The sequence below is a fragment of the Lates calcarifer genome, linkage group LG19 (assembly GCF_001640805.2).
Source record: "Lates calcarifer isolate ASB-BC8 linkage group LG19, TLL_Latcal_v3, whole genome shotgun sequence".
In the NCBI taxonomy this organism is placed as follows: Eukaryota; Metazoa; Chordata; class Actinopteri; family Centropomidae; genus Lates; species Lates calcarifer.
Genome location: NC_066851.1, coordinates 3,360,115 through 3,382,022, shown reverse-complemented (window position 1 = coordinate 3,382,022; position 21,908 = coordinate 3,360,115). Strand labels below are relative to the sequence as shown.

At 40.4% G+C, this 21,908-nt stretch overlaps 1 protein-coding gene across 1 annotated transcript; it reads left to right on the top strand.

Annotated features, from left to right (window-relative positions):
- The first annotated feature begins 2,445 nt into the window (after positions 1-2,445).
- On the top strand, positions 2,446-21,475 carry rin3 (Ras and Rab interactor 3). The gene is given in 15 exon segments (XM_018695110.2): positions 2,446-2,839; positions 6,495-7,047; positions 8,050-8,161; positions 8,311-8,383; positions 9,671-9,762; positions 10,564-11,147; positions 11,149-11,639; positions 15,594-15,774; positions 15,904-16,075; positions 16,579-16,700; positions 16,856-17,042; positions 17,982-18,113; positions 18,257-18,423; positions 18,696-18,810; positions 20,459-21,475. Coding segments are annotated over 15 exon segments (3,282 nt in total). The 5' UTR covers positions 2,446-2,804; the 3' UTR covers positions 20,725-21,475.
- The last annotated feature ends 433 nt before the right edge of the window (positions 21,476-21,908 follow it).

The following is a 21,908-nucleotide window of genomic DNA, read 5'->3' as shown; positions in this document are numbered from 1 at the left end:
GGTCATCAGTAAGAACTGTTGAAAGACAGTCAAATCCCACAGCCAGCTCCTGGTAAACAAACGAATCCCCTCAACCAAATGCTCCAGAGTCTATTTCTGCTAAAACAGAAAAGAGTGTTTGTGTTCAGAAAGCAGATCAAAGATTAAGTGCTGGTTAGAAATCTATTCAGAAGCACCACAGTAGGCTTCTGGCACAGCATATGGTGGCCTGTAACTGACACAAATACCACAGATCACATATTCACAGTAAGAGATGCCAAGTAGAGCGGAGAACCAGCAGAAATTTTGAGTAAATTACTTAGCATTTTTCATATTTACCATAATACGATAAGCTGTGTATGGGGCAGAGAATAGCTTTTTAGGACTTTTTAGTCTTTTTACTTTACTTTTGTTGGTGACTGGTATGGGTCAACAAACCTGATGAACTGGATGATAAAAATAATGGAATTCTGCCTCTTTAAACCTGCACTAATCAATATTTTTACAGTTAACAATTGATCAACCGATTGATCAACTGAGTGTAATGTGAACAGGTTTGCACATAGTGATGGACCCACAGAGAGTTATTACTCTGCAGTTCCTCTCAGCTCTACAGAGCCTTTTTAATGTCTTTCAGCTCAGTGATTTTGTTTTAGATATGACAAACTCATTCATCAAACACTTTCATCAAGGAGAAGAGATTGAATGTTGGACTTGGAATCATTGGGTGGACAGCACAGCTCTGAATTACTGCCAATGCCTCTGTGTGAATAAATAACTGTTAATACGTTCACCAAGAACTTCATAAGGTGATAGTACATGCACCAAAGCATCTTATGAGGAACAGCATACTGAATAGAGCCTCCCCTTGCTCTAAAAACAGCCTCATTCTTCATGGCATAGATTCCACAAGATGTTGGAAACATTCCTTTGAGATTCTAGTCCATGTTGACATGACTGCATCACATGACGTCAGTCTCCCAGTTTACCATATTCCAAGGGTGTTCCTTTGGATTCAGATCAGATCTGGTGACTGTAGAGGCCACTGAAGTTCACTGAACTCAGTGTCATGTTCAGTGTCATATTCATGAAACCAGTTAAAGATGACTTTTGCTTTGTAACATGGTGCAATGTTATGCTGGAAGTAGCCATTAGAGGATGAGTAATGGCCATAAGGGGATGCACAGGGTTGGGAACAATACCTAGATAGGCTGTGACAATCAAGACTGGTATTAAGGGCCCAAAGTGAGCAAAGAAAACATTCCCCACACCATTACACCAGCAGCAGCAGCAGCACCCTGGACTGTGGACGCAAGGCAGGTTGGCTCCATGGATTCATGTTGTTGACGCCTAAATTGTGATCCTACCATCCGCGATGCCTCAGCTGAAATACAGATTCATCAGACCAGCCCAGTCCAGTTTTAGTGAGCCAAGAAAATCACTGACAGTGTTTCATGGTGTGTAATAGGAAATGATGTGCTATTCCATGCTACCCGCAATGGCTACCAGTCCTCAAACCACAGTGCGTAATGCTTTGTACCATAGCTCCCTCCAGTGGTTACTTACTGCTATTGAGAACTTGCATGAGAACAAATTCACAGTTAATTGTCACAGCTGAACGGAGACACTTTTGTACAGTGTCAAAACATGTATGACCACAGGTGTTTGCACAGGAAGCAGCTGCACAGTCACCATGCTTGTGTGCATTATGACTGGATGGGTGTGTAGGTGTGTGTGTCTTTCACCACAGATGCATGTCCATGCACTTTGACATCTGTAGGTCTTACAGCAAATGCAGCCTGAGACCTCTTAGATTAAAAAATGCTGAAAGGGGACAAACCAACAGGAGAGGATGACCTTTAGACAATGCCACTGTAAACTGTGTGAGGATTTAACTGTCATAAATTAATATTTAATACCAGTATTCAAATTTTGTCTTGGTTTTGACTTCTTTCCTTTTTTTTAAGCTCCCAAACCCACAAGTATTCAGTCTTCCTGATTTTGATCCCTCTCAGGAAGGAAAAGCCTTTGAAAATGCATAAACACTTTCCACCGAATAAACACACTCCAATGAACAGTCCAACGCTAACAGTAATCTAATGGTTTCTAGCAAAAAAGAATCCCCAGTGATGATCGAGAAAAAGGATTAGGAAACAGAAAAGAGATGAGCAGAGGAGTGGTGAAGACAAACACTAAAAGCATTGAGTTATAATGAATGTACAAGGGGGAGGTGAGAAGAGGCAGGAAGCAAAGAGGAGTAATGGAGGGGGGTGGTCAGAAAGAGAGTGAAGCTTACAGGAAACATGAAGTTGTACATTCCACAGCTTGAACAGGGCAGCATCTGGAAATCTTTAAAAGTAGAGGGGAGGGGAGAAGGAGGCAGAGGAGGAGGCTAAAGGAGCATCTGCTGAATATTTAGGCCTTTTGTGATGTCAGCAGAATCGTATTTCTGTGAGACATTTTGAGATTTAAAGGCGTGTGTAACTCAAAAAAATAGCAAGAACAAAAAGAACTGACTGTAGAATAAGAGGGTATCACAGCATGAGACAGAAGTTCTAAGTCATGGACAAAAAAAGACTGAGAGTAGAGGGGAAGTCTGACCAAAGTGCTCTGCTTCTTCCTGCCTAGATCAGCTCAGGAAGTTGGGCAGTAAGGGAGGGGAGGGCTGACACAGAGAAACATATTTTCCCTTTGCGTTTTAGTTTTTCCTTATTCAGTCCTGCTCGATCAACAGGAGGAAGAAAAAGGGGGGCAGAGAGAAGGCGGGGTTTCCAATGGAGCTGAGAGAGTGACAGAGAGCAACCGAATGCTCAGTCTGTGGAATTATGATGGAAGACAGCGATGTTTCCCAGGACACTGGGTGAGTTTGTGAAGAGTCTGTGACAATGTGGCTGAGTGAAAAGACAGTGCAGGGACTGTATTCTGTTGAGGCGTGAGGATTTTGTAACTGTCATGGAGGAAAGGGGGAGTTGGGGGTCGAAAGTCAGACAGCCAGAGCAGGAAAAACAGATGTGATGACTCACTGACTAATATATAGGTCATTGGCTTCTCAGAGTTTTTGGAATATCCTGATTTCATGTTGTCTGAACAAATCAGATTTCTAATACATGAATTGCAAGAGAAAATACAATAATTTATTTTCACTTTGTTAAAGAAGTACTGGTATTTAGTGTGTGTTTAATCCCACTTCTACGGAAGAATGCATGTGGTTGAAAGTTGCCGTTGAAAAAGGCGGATCTGATCTGGTATGTGGGAATGTACACAGATGAATATTTCTGTCTTTACGGTGAAACTCCAGTTTAAACTTCAGACTGTGTTTCAGTGATGGTGCTGAAGCAAAATGTAATTCAGGATCCTTTTTGCTAGTGTCATTCTTACTTGTTGGACTTGACTGAACTTAGTCATTTACCAGGTTAAAACTGTGCAACCTTCCATGACATTTCATTTCTTAAGTTCAGTTTGAGGTTTTATTGCTGTGTTTTGTGTGAATTTCCACCCCAACATTATCAGATAAAAATCATAGGTTGTGAAATCTTAATTTGTCATGTTAAAACATGGGTGAAATATTCAAATCCTTTACTTACATAACAGTATCAATACTGTAATATAAAAATACTCAAGGAAGTAAAAGTTCTACATTAAAAACCTTACTACCTTAGTAAAGGTACTAAAGTATTATCAGCGAAATGTACTTAAAGTATTCAAAGTAAGCAAAAGTAATGCAGAAATATGGTTTCCCTGAGTGCTATTCAGTATATTATATTACTTAATTATTATCCATTAATCTGTAATCATTAGCATTTTACTGTTATTGCTGATTGAGGAGCTAATTTGTGCTATTTTAGATACTGTTAGGTAGTTTAATAAAGTATCATATTTATATATAAGTCTATAAGTAACTAGTAACTAAGGATCACAAACCTATGTGAAGTGAAAACAATGTTTATCTTTGGACTGTGCTGGAGTGTAATGTACTTAAGTACAGTACTTGAGTGAATATACTTAGTTTCATTCCACCACTGAGTAAAGTGATGGTGTGTTACACATTTAAAACAATGGCTCTTTGACCCTTTGGAACCATGAATCTCTTATTTCTAACATCTCCCCAACTGTTACAATACATAGTATTAGTAATAGTAATTAGTAATAGTAATAGTACAAATATGAGTGCCTTATGTTACCAAAAGGTAAATTAAAATGTCTCTACCAGTTAGTTGACCTAACAGTCATTCTATCTCTTTTGTGTGAGCCAGCATGCTTGGCTCAAACAGGAGTTTTGGGGTTTGTTCTGTGGTCATGTGATTTCCTCAGTTTTACAGAATATTCCTTTTAAATTCATGAAAAAGCAACGTCACTCAAAACTGGGAACCTACGTGGTTTAAAACTTTAAAAAGTGAAACAATAGTAACTCTATCAAGAAACAGTTTTCCTGTTATTCTGAATACTCTACACACCTTAGTTTTCAAAGGAACTACTTCAGCAGAAAATAGTTCCAATGAAAACTGTGAGGTCTGCAGTTTACCCTGAGAACATAGTGCATTGCAGTGGAGGCTGTAGTTGAATAAATGGATGTTTAGGGGATTGACTGTGGTGATTTAGCATAAAAAAGGACTATTTTCTTCTATTTCTCAAACACAAAGCTCAGTTGTAAATATAAAGCAGAAGCTGAAAGGGCGTAAGCAGCATACTACATCATTCTGTTTGTGATGCAACACAAAGTTGCAAAGTTTGCAAAACAAAACTTCTGCTACATCTACTGCAGTTTGCGTCAGCTAGCTAACTTAAAATTACAAAGCAGGAAGTAAGCAGTCTGACCAATGCTGGAAGCTGCTGTATTTAAGTTAACTGGACTGATGTGGTCCCATTGTTTTCTCATTAAAAGCCCATTCTGTGTAGCAACTGCAAAGAAGTAAAGTGACTGAATACTGACATGCTGTAGTATTTAATGCAGTGCCAGTTGCACGTGAGAGGTTGTGGCCTAGAAATCAAACAAATACAGGCCGTGTTGTCATATCTCTGTTGCTATTTAAAGTAAAACCACCAGACCCCAACAGTTGTGCTTATTTGCCATCTGAGGGCAAGATAGAGCTCGCTGGTTTCTAGCTTTAGACTTGTACTGCAGCAAAAATTTGGACATGCTGTAGTCTGGCATACATTTGGCTAGTTAACATTTAGCATTTTGAACATCAGTATGACAACACTGTCAAATTATCATAATTGTGGCCACTATCTCCTGCTATAATGTTATTATCACTCAAAGATAAGACTCCCTTTTCCTGTTACCACATAACCTCATTCACCACCTGACTTCCTTGCTGTTAGCCGATTGTTTTTGCAGATCAAAAATGTGGAGACGGGTCAAAAACACACTAGTCCAACAAGACAAGCCACTGTATTACTCCAAGGCTGAAAACAGTCCCTAACAAATGCACTATTCATTTGACTAATGTAGATGCTACAGATTGCCCTTTTAGCCCGGTCCTGGAACATGCAGTATGCTCTCATGAGCAGTCTAAAGGCACACAGACAGGGCTGGTAAAGGCACACACAAAGCCTGTAAAAAATGCAGACATTTTTTGACGGCCCATCGATGTGACAGCCCACCAGGATTCCCTCTCAGTGGTCTGTCCAACTATGCTCCCACACCACCAGCCAACACACACACACACCCATGTGCACCTCCCAATGGACATTGTCATTTTGCTAACAAAGCGACCAAAATTATCATGTCTTCTTCTGCATATATCTGACCAATTCTGAAGCTGCATTAATAAAATGTGCGTAATTACCTATGTATAATGCAAAATCTACAGCTTTTAATGACAAACCCACAGAGAATTATCCCCAATTCTGCAGTTTGTCTCAGTTCTACAGAGCTTTTTATGTCTTACAGCTCATTGTCTTGGTTTTACCCAGTGTTGCTTCCAGCAGCAGCAGGCAGCTGTTTTTAGTGAGTGTTTTCACTGCAGCTCCAAACAACAGACAAAGTTAGAGAATGGCTGCTAGCTGTTTGCTAGCACATTCACCAAACCAACTTTAAGAGGTGATAGTAGGTCAATGATGTGTTGACAGGTTGTTCTGCTGCTCCTAGGTGATAAAGAATAATCAATTAATGCGTCATCAGTTGAAACCAATGGGGCAGAGAACCGCAGACAAGATAGGGAACTTGGGAGATATTGAGAAAGTACTAATTTGACAGTAAAAAATATAGATTAAGAACAGTTTGTGTCAAATTAGGAGCACAGCTATAAAGTAAGCTCTCGTACTGCAGAACAGTTTAGCAGATTCCCTCAAGCAAACTGGTGGCTCAGCAAGGGTTTCAGCTATTCATAGTGATGAAACAGATCATCTGGTACATAAGGTAAATTTAAACTCTGGCCAACATTTCTGCAATCACAGAAAACTAGTCTGCTGACCAGGTGCTTGTTTCTGGGGCAAACCAAATCTGAGACATGATAGAAACATTTTATCTGCATGTTTCCATCGCTGACCTTTAGCCTTTCATTCCTTTACAGCCACACAAGCCCTCTGACAGGAGCGCTCGATACTCCCCCTGATACCATCCCCTCGTCTTCTCCCCTCTCTCCACCTTCCATGCCGTCACACCTTCCAGCCCGACCATGTCGACCCAAACCGTTGCCTCCCGCAGTGAAGTCCAGCCAGCTCCCCTCTCGACCTCCCTTACCTCCGTCCACTCCTCCGTCCCTCCCTCCCCCTGTCCCTCTTGTCTCCAAACCTCCCACTCTCTCCAACCACCCTCCCCCATCTCTTCCACCTCCTCTCTCCCCAGTCCCAGTCTCTCCTCCCGTGCTTTCTCCCCAGTCAGCTGCCTGCTCTGATCTTGCTCCCTCTTTTCCTCCTTGTTCTCTTCCTCCTCCATTATCTCCCACAGTCTCATCCTCCCCTTCCTCACCCCCGCCTCAACCTCCCCCTGTCATCCCACCAGTCTCTCCAGCTCCTCCGCTGCTGAGCCCTATAGATCGTCTGATTGGGAGTTCCTCAGTATGGCAGCCCAAAGGACTGAGCCAAGACCAAACCTCTAGTATCCTGGAGAAAGAGACGGCTGGGGTGAGACGCACACTCATGTTAACACTGTTTTCGCCTCAAATCTTTTAATTAGAATTGAAGAACGATAATTTCTGTTTTTACTGTTGTACTTTAACTTGTATGACAGTACAACTGCATCAGAAGTAGAGACAGTGCTATAATGCTTTAAAAGCGTTCTTATTATATAAAAGGATGCTGAAAAATAATGTGAAATTATGTGTATTTTACTGGGTAACACTTTATAACAGACTTTGCCCTGCCAACTCCCTGCTACAAAATCTGTATAATGTCCGATTGAGCTGATGTGTGACTAAAGCAGGTCACTGTATAAGGAGGTCACAGTGAGCACGTGGGTACGTTAATGACGTTTCTGTCCTGCCTCCTGCTCGCTCTATCCAGGTGCTACCCCTCTATTAAACCAAACTGAGTATTTCTGGAGTGGGCAGGCCTAAGACAGACATTCTCCTGTTGTGTGCTGGGCAACTCTGGACAATGTCAGAATTATCAGATCCAGACAGTGTGCAGAGTTCATATGAGAAAATGGCTTAAAGTTTGGTAATTAAGTTTATAAGCAGTTTCCCTACAGATCTGATCCATTTAAAGAAATACAGCTGAAATACATCTGAGTCTCATTTGTATCACGCAGTGTCTACACAATCTGCTTCAGTGCTTGGATACACAGAGTGGAACTGGACTTTTGAATGGCCCACTGTGCACTGACTTTCTAGATTACATTAGCAATTAATTAAAAGTCTACAAACTGAATTCAGTGTTCCCTAATGATACAGTCAGGAATTTTCCTATGAATTTACACTTACACCCCATTTCCTCTCTAGTAAATTGTAGGAAACTATGGGACCTGAGGTGTATGAAAATTTGATAATATATTTGAAATTTTTGCAAATAAGGAATTTACACTTGTGTTGTCGTATGCCATATTTGTGTGCATACTGTACTATCTATACATATCCTATCATCATACAAAATACAGCATTTTACATGTTCTCATGTTGATATTTGCAGACTTTCCTGGTTCGTAATACAGAGGACAAGGGCATCACGCTGTCAGTCCGCATGCCTGATGAACAGGGGGAGCAGCTCATACACAGTCTGATGGTCAAACAACACAAGACATGTATGTGTTACACACTAGTCAAGCTTCTGCTTCTGAGAGTTACTATTAAAGCTTTGAATGCTGGAAATACAAAATGTAAGATTTGCATTCCTGAGCGCAGTTAACACAGAGCGGTGAGGGATTCATTATCAAATTGTTTTCTGTCTCAGTTGTCCATTTAGATGGCTCCTCTCTGGTTTTTGATGACATCTTCAAACTGATCTCCTTCTACTGTGCCAGCAGGTAAAACATATATACACACACGTGTACATACATTCAATATACACATGTATATTGTATTATGTTGTAGTATGTGTACACTCATAAAAAAAAAAAGACCTGTGTACATAAAGTAACACAAGTGCAGCCTTGTCTGCATCTATGTATAAATTTGTCAAACAATATGGCCAGATTTTCATCTGAGTTAAAATAATGAACTTGTCCATATTGAATATATCATTCAAAAATTCACTATGTGTGTTGGGAAAAAGTTTGTGAACCCCGAGGCTAATGACATCAACAAAGGCTAACTTGAGTCAAAGCTGGAGTCGAGTCAGTGAAACCAGACTGGAGAAGTGGGTTAGAGTTACTTTGACTTATAAAAATACTCAAACATTGTGAGTTTGTTACTCACAAGAAGAATCTGCTGATATGAACCATGCCTCACAAAAAGAGATCTCACAAGACTTGTGATTAAGAATTGTTGATTTACATAAACCCGGAAAGGGATGAAACTAAATTTAAATGGTTTAGGAGAAACATGCAGCACTGTTTATGGTGTGAAAAGGAAAATGTATATTAATATGAAAACATCATCCCAATGGTGAAATACAGTGTAAAACTTTCAAGTAAATCTACTACAGAATGACTGCAAACTAAGAAAACCTGCCTTCTAGATTGGCCCAGTCTGAGTTGAGAGCTTAGCCCAGTAGAGATGCTGTCAGAATGACATGAACAATGTGCAGGTAGTGTCTCTTTGAGATTATTCCTACAGAGGTTTGAAAAGTTATTAAATCCAAGGGTTCACTAACCTTTTCTACCGGCATTGTAGCTGTATAATCGGTGTGTTCAATACAGACACAAAAGATTGTAATTGTGCATTATTATCTTAATTACATTGTGTTTGCCTATACTTGTGACTTAGATGAAGATCAGTTCACATTCCAGGAGCATGTAATGCAGAACATCAGGAAAATCCAAAGGGCTTTGCCACTGTATACACATGTGCAGACACATGCACATTAACACTCAAGTCATGCATAAACACTGAACATTCATAAACATACATACTGTATACTGTATAAATACACATACTGTACACACGTATACAGTATATCTATACATATAGTTACATCCACACAAAACACAAAGGAAATTACACACATTTACATAAAGATGCATACACACACACACACACACACACACAACACATAAACACATACAGCCATAAAAACAGAAAGACTGTGTTAGGTCAAAGTATTGAAACTCCCCTCTTACATTTAATGCTGGCTAATTGAATCCACCAATCAGGGACATCCTGACCATCCCACTGAGGTTACCCCTGGCGATTACCACGGCAACTAAGAGAGAGGAGCTGGAGGTCATCTCTGCTATGGGTGCAGGTAGATAAATCTACATCATTAGTGCTCTTAAGTTAGGTCATTGCCATTGCAAAGAACAGGATACTGCAATGAAAGAAGAAAAGAGGAACTGCATCAATAACACGATTTACCAGAAATGTTAGGAAATATAGAACGAAAATATAGGAATGACAGCATGTATGAAAACATATAGACACAGAATGAATGTATACCTTGAAAAACAGTGAATATAAAAAAAATTAAGCTGAGGCAAGCAATGAAAAGATATAACAAAATAGAAAACAGCATGCATGAATATCCAGTGTATATATAGGTATAGCGTATATGTGTAATATATCACATTTAATTGAACATAAAAAGGTTTCTATGTACATTGTACATAGAAACCTTGAACATAAAAAGGTTTCTATGTACATTGTAGACTAATCAGTATATACAGTGTGTCTTCTGTATAATATGTAGTGTAGACTTGTGGTTTTATGGGTTGTTATGTGCAGGACTATTTCTTAGCCCGGCAGAATGACTTCCTGGACTATCTGCTGGTTGCCTGGCAACACAAACAAGAAATAGTCCCTCACATAACCCAGAATGGTAGAGGTTGTTTTTTAAATTAAACTCTCAGCAAGAAACAATTTGAAATATTCTATTATCACTTTGTTGAATAAGAAAAAAAGAGAGAAAAACTATATATTATATATATCAAGAATGATAATATGATGAATAAACAAAAAAATATATGCAACATGAAAAAAAGAAAGCCAGAGAGAGATCTGACAAGTGAGCATAAAGCAACTATTTCAACGCTGACTACCTGTGTTACAGATTTCTGGACATCTGATCTGAACCAGAAGGCAAAGAACCAGAACCTGGTTTTGGATAAAAACCACAACAGTCTGTATTTGTATGTCAATCCAGTTACCGTGGAAGAGAGCCCCAACAAAGACCTGAACCATTCTTCTATCTCCAAACTCGATATGATCACCAATCAAAACACCACCTCCTCCCTGCAGAATGGAGAAGGCCCACAGAAGGTTAGCCCAGAGGACAAAGGTCAGACTAAGACCACACCCAACCAGGGGATTAAATATAAGCGTCCCCCACCCCGACCCCCCAGCCTGGGCACAGGATCTGGGATGGGCCTCCTCTTCTCCTCTCCCCCCTTGCTTCACAGTTCATCTTCTGTAACTCCAGCAGCTGTGAGAAAAGAGGAAGGAAAGGGAGGAGGGGAGAAAGAAGAGAGGAAGTCAATGTCAACATCACCTTCTCCATCGAGGCCTCCCATTCCCCTGCAGGGCCGAGCTGCTCCACCTCTGCCTCCTGCTCCTCTCCGTCGCACCTCTTCCAAAAACAGCACCGACCGAGAGGTAGGACAGGGGATGGAGAGAGAGAAGGGACAAAATCCTGCCAAAGAAAACTGAGAAAAAGGGGGGAGGAGACAGAGGAGAGGAGAAAACAGGAAGTAGATCAGGTCTGCTGGGTGAGGAGGCTGAACAAGAGAACAGTAGTCAACATCAACAAGATGTTAAAAGGGACAGAGAAAAGAGAGAGATAGAGGATGAGAAGGAGGGAAAAGAGGTGAAAATGGATAAAGAAGAGGACAAGCACAAAATCAGTCCCCAGTGTTCGTCATCAGTCAAGAAACCATCCCGACCAGTCCCTCCACCAAGAAGGAAACCATGCTCCCCGGACGCATCTGTGTGCCCCAACCAGGCTGCAGGAGGATTAGTAAATCAGAGTGCTGGGATGAGAGTCCCTCCTCCCTCGTCAGCACGGCGGCCAGATGTGTCACTGTACTCGCCACAAGGGGGCGCGGTGCTAGCGACTGACCCTGACTCCTGCTCTACCAGCAGCACAGAAGAGGAAGGAGAGCTGAGCCAGGAACAGGAGCAAAACAACCAGTAGGTCTGGATTGGCTGTTACAGAGAGGCCATGATGATTTTATTGACTGTCTATCAAGTTTGTCAAACTGTTTCCCACGCAGTTTAGTTTAGTTTAGTTTAGTTTTTCTTTTGCCACTGGCAAACTGTCAAAAGAAAATTAATGTGCATTTACATCCACTACCTATGAAAATATTAGGACTTGCTTCACTGAGATTAACACTTGGTGGTGCCATTCTCTCCTCAGGTGCCATTAAAGGTCCAGTGTGTAAAATTTACTGGGATCTCTTAGCAGAAATGGAAAATACAAAAATATGTTTTTATATGTGTGTTATCACCTAAAACTAATCATCACTGTGTTTTCACTTGCTTAGAATGAGCAATTTATATCTACATAGGGAGTGGGTCCTCTTCCACTGTATTATACAATTCTTATTCTAAGTATGATAAGGAGCTAGAATTACTCCCTCTCAGCTCCTTCAATTCTTAATTTTTCACCACTGACTGCCAAATTCTAACCAGCCACATCCTTGAGTCCAGGTAAATGTTTGTGCCAAATTAGAAGATATTCCCTCCAAGCATTCCTGAGATATTGCGTTCACAAAGCCAAAATTAAGTTTTTTGAGTTCACAGTAACCTTGACCTTTGATCTTTGACTACCAAATTCTAATCAGTTCATGAACATTTGTACCAAATTTCAAGAAATTCTCAAAAAATGCAAGATTAGACCCACTAAGGTTAGCCCACATTCTGATATACAACCAACTTCCACACAGTCAGGAGATACTATACAATAAATGTGCTCTCCTGAACACATTTTTCATGCAACTTGTAACCACAGAAACATTAATGCTCTTTGGCCTTGAAAGTAACACTCAGTTACTACTGTAGGTAGTAAGTATTGTTCATTCTACAGCTCCTTGTACACCTCATCAACATGCAGAGAAACCCAAAGGTCAAGTTATGGCTGCTAAACCATAACTGGGCAATCACTGTTCAGGGAAAGTGCTCAGCAAATGGTTGATGCCAGTGATAATGCTGATAATTCTGATAGGATGGTGTGATTTTCTGGGCTTTAAAGACAAAGTTGTCATCAACTTTGGTTGATCCTGTAACATGTATTTCATTCAACATCAACAGTTCATTCATCATCTTTAGATTAGTAGCCAACAGCTAGTATGTAATCCAAATATTCATGCAGACTAGCTACTGAGGTGTCATTGGGATGTTCTGCATGCGAGGGTCTGGGTGTGTAGCACTGTAATGAAATCTGGTTTTTGTACATCACATGACTGTGTGGATGCACATACAGACATTACGAGAAAGAAGGGTCCCAGAATAGCCACTTGTGGTACACCAAATCTCACTCAAGCAGAGAATGCCTCTTAAAATCACTCAAGCAGTCCAATATACACTGCATAAACTTGTTTGAATAACTGAGTATGGAAAATGTAGCAGTCAGATCTGTATTTCCTCATACCCTCTGCACTGTGGAATTTCTATTGCCTTTACTAGATTCTTTAAAGTAAAATTTTGGAATGCTCAACAAAGGAAGAGAAAAGACTTTGGTATTCTTAGATCCCTACCACTACATGGGCAAAAATGTTAAGCTTATCAGGAGGGTGGGGCCAGAGGAAAGGCTATGTTCTTCAATCAAAAGTGTTTATCTGATGAGAATGACTGAGAGATTAGGACAAGTCACTCTTCCTTATTTAGTGGCCTGAAACTACTAGCAAGGGAAAAGTAATTATGATAAGATACTCATTATTTTCTGGGATGCATTTTATGTAGCTGGGAATAAATCTTGAGGCTTAAAAGCTGGTTTCATGAAGCTTTTTAAAGTATTGTAGCTTTAAAAGACCACTCCCCACCAGTAAGATTGTCAGACTCAACTTAGACAGCTTTAGAATTGGATCAAAATTGTTGCAGCAGAAGCAAAAATATATTTTTTTATTCCACACGTTCTTCCTCTATGTCAAAAAGTTACACCCAAATGACCCACAATGCAAATTCACTGCCAGCAGCTCAACCAGAGATTTACATGGATATGCTAGAATGCTAGTAGCAGTGGCTTGTGTTGCCTTGAACAGATCTCTACAAGCAGAGATGTGGAGCTGAGTTGGAGTCTGGTGTGCTCTTTCTAACTCGACACCTCCAGGTACTTTTCAATTTCATTTTCCCTCTGGAGCCACAAAAGGCTTTGTACAACTTCTTTCACATATGGGGTAACACTCCCAAACACCTGGAAACAGTGTATCTATAATGCATTACAGGACTGCATTACTTTCTGCCCCCCTTATCTTGCAAACAAGATAAAAGCCTATTGCATGGTTTTTGTGGGAAAGCCAATTAGAAACACCAGGTCCAAACAGTATTCTATACATAGAATATGCTACACTCGATTAGGAACATGTACAACTGCTTATTCATGCAGTTATACAATCAGGCAAACATATGGATGCAGTGCAATGTGTAAAATCATACAGATACAGGTCAGGAGCTTCAGTTAATGTTCACATCAAACATCAGAATGGCAAAACAAATATCTCAGTGACGTTGACAGTGGCATTATTGTTGGTGCCAGACAGGTTGGTCTGAGTGTTTCTGAAACTGCTGGGATTTTTTTTATACAATAGTCTCTAGAGTTTACTCAGAATGGTGCGAAGAACAAAAAACTCTCAGTGAGCAGCAGTTCTGCAGACAAAAACACCTTGTTGATAAGAGAGGTCGGAGGAGAATGGCTGGACTGGCTGGAGCTGACAGAAAGGTTACAATAACTCAGAAAACCACTCTTTTCAACTGTGGTGAGCAGAAAAGCTTCTCAGAATGCACAACATGTTTACATGTCAGGTTCTACTCCTGTCAGCCAAGAACAGAAATCTGAGGCTGCAGTAGGCACAGGCTCACCAAAACTAGACAGTTGAAGGCTGGAAAAAAACATAGCCTGGTCTGATGAATCTTAATTTTTGCTGAGGCGTGCAGGTAGGATCAGAATGAACCAACCTGCCTTGTGTCAGCAGTCCAGGCTGCTGCTGGTGATGGTGGTGGTGTAGTGTTGGCCCCCTCAATACCCATCAGTCATGGTTTTGATTCCACAGTCTGGTCACAGTCACAGTCAGTATTGTTGCTGACCATGTTCATCCCCAATGGCTACTTCCAGCATGATAATGTCACAAGGCAAAAGTCCTCTCAAACTGGTTTCATGAACGTGACAATGGGTTCAGTGAACTTCAGTGGCCTCCCTAGTCACAGGATCGGAATACAATAGAACACCATTGGGATGTGTTATAATGGGAGAGTTTTAGTATAAATGTGCAGCTGACAAATCTCCAGAAATGATGTGATGCAGTTGTGTTAACATGGACCAGAATCTCAAAGGAATTTTTCCAATGTCTTGTGAAATGGAGGGAGGGAGGCCCCACCCAGTATTAGTATGGTGTTCCTAATTAAGTGCTCACTAAGTGTATATAGAAGCGTATGATCTATGATTTTATTAATCCCATGTATATAGCATGTGAAGTTAAATCTAAAGCTTCTACTATATAAAAGAACAAAGAGGCAACTACATTCTCAGCAACAGAGACCGCAAATACAAATTTCAAGTACATATGGATTAGGCTTACAAAATATTTGAACATACAAGGTTGCTTGCTGTTTATTAATAACAAAAAGGAACTTTGTATAGAATTCAAATCATCAGAACATTTTGAGCTATACATACAAATTCATCTCTATATGACACTATGTTCCTGCACAGGTCTCAGTGCAGTGATCTGGAGCTCATAAGCAAACGTTGGTGGTTAATGGAAATTCAGTCACGGGTCGTGGTTTACAGAAAGTTTCTATATTTAATGTTTCTAAAAGTGTCTAGTGTCACAAGGACACTAAATCAAACACTGAAGTGGAGAAGCTTACTAGTCAATGTCAGACATTTAAGAGATGAAGAAAAACTTAAGACTGTGTATTTCTTTCCAGTCGCCCTGCAGAGAGCCGTAGTCCCAAGGCAGCAGTGAGGAGAACATCCACCACCGTTATGTTAGACCGAGCCCGCTACCGTCTGTCCACCGTCCTCACCGGCCTCATCAGCCACGACCGCCGTCTCACTCAGCGCATAGTGGAGCTGGCCAGGGACCCCCTGAGCTACTTCGGTAACCTGGTGAGTACAGCGAGGAAGAAGGATCCTCATCTGTTTTGGATTTTGAGTCCAACAATCATCTGATATATTAGGATTTGTCTGAATAACAACATCAACCAAAAGTCTAAAGTAAAAGTATTTTGTGTTTAGGTAAAAGAGCACCGTGCTTTCACCTTGGAGACCATGTCAAACCACTCCTCCTCCACTGAGCTGTTACAGGAGATCAGACAGATGATGACTCAACTGAAGAGTTACCTACTGCAGAGTACAGAGCTGCAAGCCATGCTGGAGCCTCAACATCAGTATGTACAAGACAAACTAGGTAACTAACTTTACGCCTATGTTATGCTTTATTTACTGTGTTACTCATTTTCCCAGTTGAATTCTTGATGTGTTATGTGGCACCAGGGGAATTTCTGTGAAACTGTTACTTCCTTTGTATGTTTTGCATGTTCATATAGTACTACTCAGTATGTGAAAACAGTTGTGTAATGTCTGGGTGACATGTGAAGTGTGCAAATGTGAGTGTGAAGCTTTGTAAAGTCTGAGAAAACCATGATAAGGCATAATGTCTCACTTTGGTTTAGAAGCTACACATTTATGACACAAAGACTGTAACAAATTCAGGATGTTATATTCACTTTAACACCTGTACGATCAAATAGAATCCAATCAACTGTTGATCAGTGGCAACTGATCAGCTGTAGTTTCAGGTTTTGTGATGGCTACACAGAAGTATTTCATTTAGCTTTTGTTAAAACTGCATCAGAGAGATGATTGAACTATATTATCATTCATGGTTTATGCACGCATGTGTCCATACAGAGAACATTGTGGAAGCTGCTCTGTGTAAGAGCGTACTGAAGCCACTAAGGGAGCCAATCTACCAGAGTCTGGAAAAACTGCACATCAGCGACAGCAGCATGAAACAGCTGACACAGAATCAGGTACAGCAGAACATGTACACTTCTGCAGTGGTAATACTAATAGTAGGAAATAACAGAAGCAGGTAGCTGTAACTGTATTGTACTGTACATTTATACTCATACCGGTAGTAGTGGTTGCAGCTGTGATGTTAATGGCGCGTCTATTGTTGTATCAGTCTGTTGTCTTAGGAAGCACCACCACTGCATTAGGAGTAACCACTGCTGTCCCTGAGGCCTCGGCTATGGAGAAGATCAGCATCAAACTGAACAACCTTCATCTGGAGTATTCTCCTCAGAAAAAGATTGAGCTGCTGCTCAAGGCCTGCAAGATCATCTACGACTCCATGTCTATCAGCTGTCCAGGTCAGAATGCCTAACAGTCTTTTAACATCTGGTCCCTGCTGCCGTTCTAACATCACTATTTTAGTTTTTTCTTACTAAAGCTGAACAGGAAGTAAACATACCGTGCCTCACCAGGAGACGTGTGTTGCTTCCTGCTTGTGTTCCATTAATGTCTTAAGTGTACTGGGTACCAGATGGAGGTTCATGGTAATACATTTTACTCATTAGATGAATACATAAAGTATGTTTGCCAGGCGTCCTCCAGTGTCTGTATTTTTGGCCCCATAGCAAGCATGAGCATAACGTAACAGAAGAAACACTTTATTATAGGCTAATAGTTCAAATTGTAATATATTAGACTTATTCAGGAAAATGTCTTTATCATTCTGTAGCTGTTTCTTCCTTAATGATTGTCAGTGAGCGTGTAACTGCAATTCCAAATGTGGCCACTGTGCCAAAATCAGTGCCGTTCCTTGGTGCTTGTTTTACTGATTAGGGTCCAGCTGCAGCCTTGCAGACCCTACAAACCATGCCGATTGTTATAATTTTGGAAGTGGTGACTGAGAGGTCACATCACTATAACCCTAAACATATTTGGAATCCAGCTTCTTTAATGTTCCTGCTGCGGCTGCAGCTGAAAATACTTGGTGATAATTCCATTTCACCATGAATGTGTTAGATTGCTTGATGATGATGATGTGTGTAAGCAGCTGACTCAGGAGAATCTTGGGATATGAAGCAAAATCTGATGTGCTAAAACACCAGCTGTCTGCTGTTTTAGACACACTCCAACAACATGTGGATACCAGTATGCATGTAAAGCACAAAGTCAAATTTAAATAAACTACATAACATGAATAAGTGTATAAACTTCTCCAACTCAAATCAAAATTTGGTTCTTCTCTGGAATGTCAAAATATTTATGTATGTATGTGTGTGTGTGTGTGTGTGTGTGTTTAGGGCGGGCCCATGGCGCTGATGACTTCCTTCCTGTAATGATGTACGTCCTGGCTAGATCCAATCTGTCTGCCCTGCAGCTCGATGTTGAATATATGATGGAGTTGATGGACCCATCACTAACAATAGGAGAAGGTACAAACACATACACACACGCGCACACACACACACACACACACACACACACAAATATCATACATATATATATATATGTATATATGTACATGTACATATATACATGTACATATATATGGGTGTGTGTTTGTGTGTGCCCCTAGGTTCCTATTATCTGACCACCACCTATGGGGCTCTGGAGCACATAAAGACTTTTGACCAGCAGAGGTCAGCAACACGGCAGCTCAGCAGAGAGGTTCAGGACTCTATCCACCGCTGGGAGAGACGACGCACACTCAACCAAGAACGCATGGCCCAAGGATCTGTTCGGGTACCCACACACACACGCACACACACACACACACACACACACACACACACTATAACATAATTAACATAATTATTACAATTTAACAAATAAGACAACTCACTGATATTTAAATGCTTATATTTTGAAAAACGAGGACTGAAAACAGGAAAGCACAAGTATCAAAAATGTCAAAGTGACTGTGAACACTCACACATAATCAGATAGAAAAACAAGCTGAGATATGTCCATACACTTATCTTTGTGTACCCTTGTTGTGTATGTGTGCTGTACAGGACTTTCTAACAGTGTGCTGTCCTGAGGTTGGAACCAACGCCAAAACTCTGGGTGTCCTCCCCACTACAACAATTGAACAGCTGGCTGAGCAATGTGCTGCACGCTTTGAACAAGGTGAATGTCTGGAAGACACCTCTGGGTTGTTATACTTTTGTTTTATTCACCGCAATTCAGTTCCTTACCTTATACAACATGAATATGATTTTTATAATATTACCCTCGAATTTAAACCATTTAAAAGGGAGCCTCCAATGATTTAATATTGTACTTCCATGAAGTTAGTGGAAGTTAGTTTTTCTGTCATGGTTAGTATTAGGACCCCTGTGCAGACTAGGTGGACACCAGACACACACACACAAGGGTTCTGGTACACAGTCTTTAATAGTGCACAGGTGAAGACAGTTAGTAGAAGACTGGGGGGGTATCTGATAGGTTTAGTTCCCAGCTGGGGTTGGATTCGGCGGGAAGCAAGAACGGACAGAGTCCGGAGGCTAGAGGCTGGATCCCAAGCAAGTGGAGAAGGCAGAGTCAGCGGTGGAGGCCCAGGAGAAGTAAGAAACAGGAGGGTTGAATTAGTGGAATAAACACAGGAATATAACTAGAGATCTTGTTGAAAAAAATGCACAAATACTACACTAGAAACTCTAGCGAGCTGGCCTAATTACCACATGAAAGAGCGGACCTTGTGGCGTTGAGTGGAGGCCTGATCATCATACAAAAGCAAATAAGTGTATTTGGTTCCAGAGGTGAGCTAAACTATATATAACATATATAGTTGTCCATCTCCACATGACGGTGACTCCAATCCCTCCTTAACCAAAAGAGGGATTGATAAATGATCAGACAGACTGAAACTAACAACAACTTTAACTTAAACATGTTTTGGGAAATACACTCATTCGCTTTCTGTCTGAGAGTGGCATAGGAAGAGTGATAAGTACAGGAGCTGCAGTGAGGACATGGATAGCCTAGCTTTATATTAAGGAAGGAAGAAGGAGAAAATAGTTAGCCGGTTCTGTTCAGAACAATATAAAATGCATATCAACTCTAAGGCTCACAAATTAACATGATGTATTTCATTTGTTTTATCTGTACACAAACACTAATGCAAAAATGAGAATTTGTGATGTTTAAGTGATGGAGCTATTTCAGTGGGTCACAGTGTGCAGCTTCCCTGAGGTTAATCATTACAGTGCGGTTGCTATGTTTGCTACCATCACACATGTACAGATTTGTGCTATAGCCAGTTAGTAGTAGTTAGTAGTTAATAAAGACATAGTTACAGCACACGTTATTTTAAAATCATAAATGTACAAACAAAACGAACTAATTACAACATGTTAATTAGTACGCTTTAGACATGCTATTAGGTATATTTATATTCTTTACTTATGGAAAGAGGCAGGCTAGCTGTTTCCCCCTGCCTCCACTCTTTATGCTAAGCTAGGCTAACCACATCCTGACTTCAGCTCAGTGATTAACACACAAACATGAGATTAATCTCAACCTATTTGTCCAAGTGAAAAGAAATTCCACCTAACACTGTTGCAATCTCTGCTATGTTCATATATCAAAGTGACTGTTTACTGTTAATATTACTGTTAGTATTCCATTTGAGAAATAGTAATATAGTAATAGTGTTTAGGTTCACTGCTGACTAGATTTAGTTCATTGTATGGGACAGTGTTTCTGTGGCACTACTATTATATTATCATTAACCATTACTATTCTCTGGATAATGTCATGCCTCCTCTCCCTCCAGACTCCTACACACTCAGTGTATATATGGATGGTGTTCACCGGCCCCTGGCCTCTACAGAGCTGGCACTCAGTGTTAAGAACAGCTACCAACCTGGAGCCTACTGCTTTGTCTATCACCCTGTTGACCAACCCAACAACCAGCCTGGTCGCAGTTGCCCCAGTGACCCACCCCCAGCCCCACCTACAGAGAGCTTCTTCCCAGCTGACAAAGAAGATGTTGATACTGTGGAGCCAGAGACGGAAGAGGAGAGTCTGATTAGCTTGTAAGTGATCCAGCATCACAGTGGCGGCTGCTGTATCACTATGGCAACTACATAAGTGTGGTGCTAATTCAAAGAAGGAAACTAAATTTAGGGAAGTGTTGTAATCTCAGGTCTCACCTGATATATTAATCTAATTTAGACTTAAATGACATGAAAGTATGACTGATGTGGATTAGTGCATGAAAGATCTCAAAGGACTGAATGTGATGATATGACTCTATTCATACACATGACTGGTTTGATGCTACATGCTACATGCATCACCAAGAAGAGCAGTGACCAGCTAAAGTGAGGTAAAAGAGGTAAAAGATTTATTTTATATCTCGAGAAGGGGTCTGGAACCCCAAGGACTGCAGGAGGATATGGTTTTATAGAATGTAAAAATGCATGTAATTCTAAAATGCACATACGTGATCATGTTTATACTGTTTATACTCTATGATACTTGATTCTATTCTTTCTATTACTTTGTTCAGGATTATATTAACAGGATGAATCTGGGATATCTATGGAAAAAGTCCACAGCATTTAGATCAATGTTACTTTGTGAAGAAAAGCTGCTTAAACCTATGTTTAAAGGGGAAAAGGTCTTTATGACATTTATTATTTAAAGCAGAGGTATAGCAGTAGCTACATTGGCCAAAACTTTAATTTTCCTTCCAAAATTCCCAGTAAGACCAGAAAGTTTCATTCCACATTTGTCTTCTCTATACTGATACTGACTGTATTGTAAATAAACTGTTTTTCACAGTTTACCAATGCTGTTTATTTTTTTGTCTCAACAATTTTAAACTAAATGTGTCACACTGTTTAACAATACTTCCATATTATGTGCCATCTTAAAAAAGAGTTTCAATATCATATAGTTAATGATGATTCACAAATGCTTATATATCAGTTATAAGCCATTAGTAAGACCAGCTTTTAGGCTGCCAGGTTGCAAACTCTCCATGACTGATCATGACCACTTAAGGGCTACAGAGGATCTGGACAAAAATAAATGTGATAACAGCTAATTAAGCATTTGTTAATGTATTACAAGCCAAAGGGATTTGCCACAAATTTGTTCTAATCAGTGGCTTACAATTCATCTATAAACACAAAGCCATTAGTTATAACTTCTCAACACTTGCCTTATGCCTTATTAGAAACAACAGCAAACAAACAGACCAAAGCTTTTTAGACTGG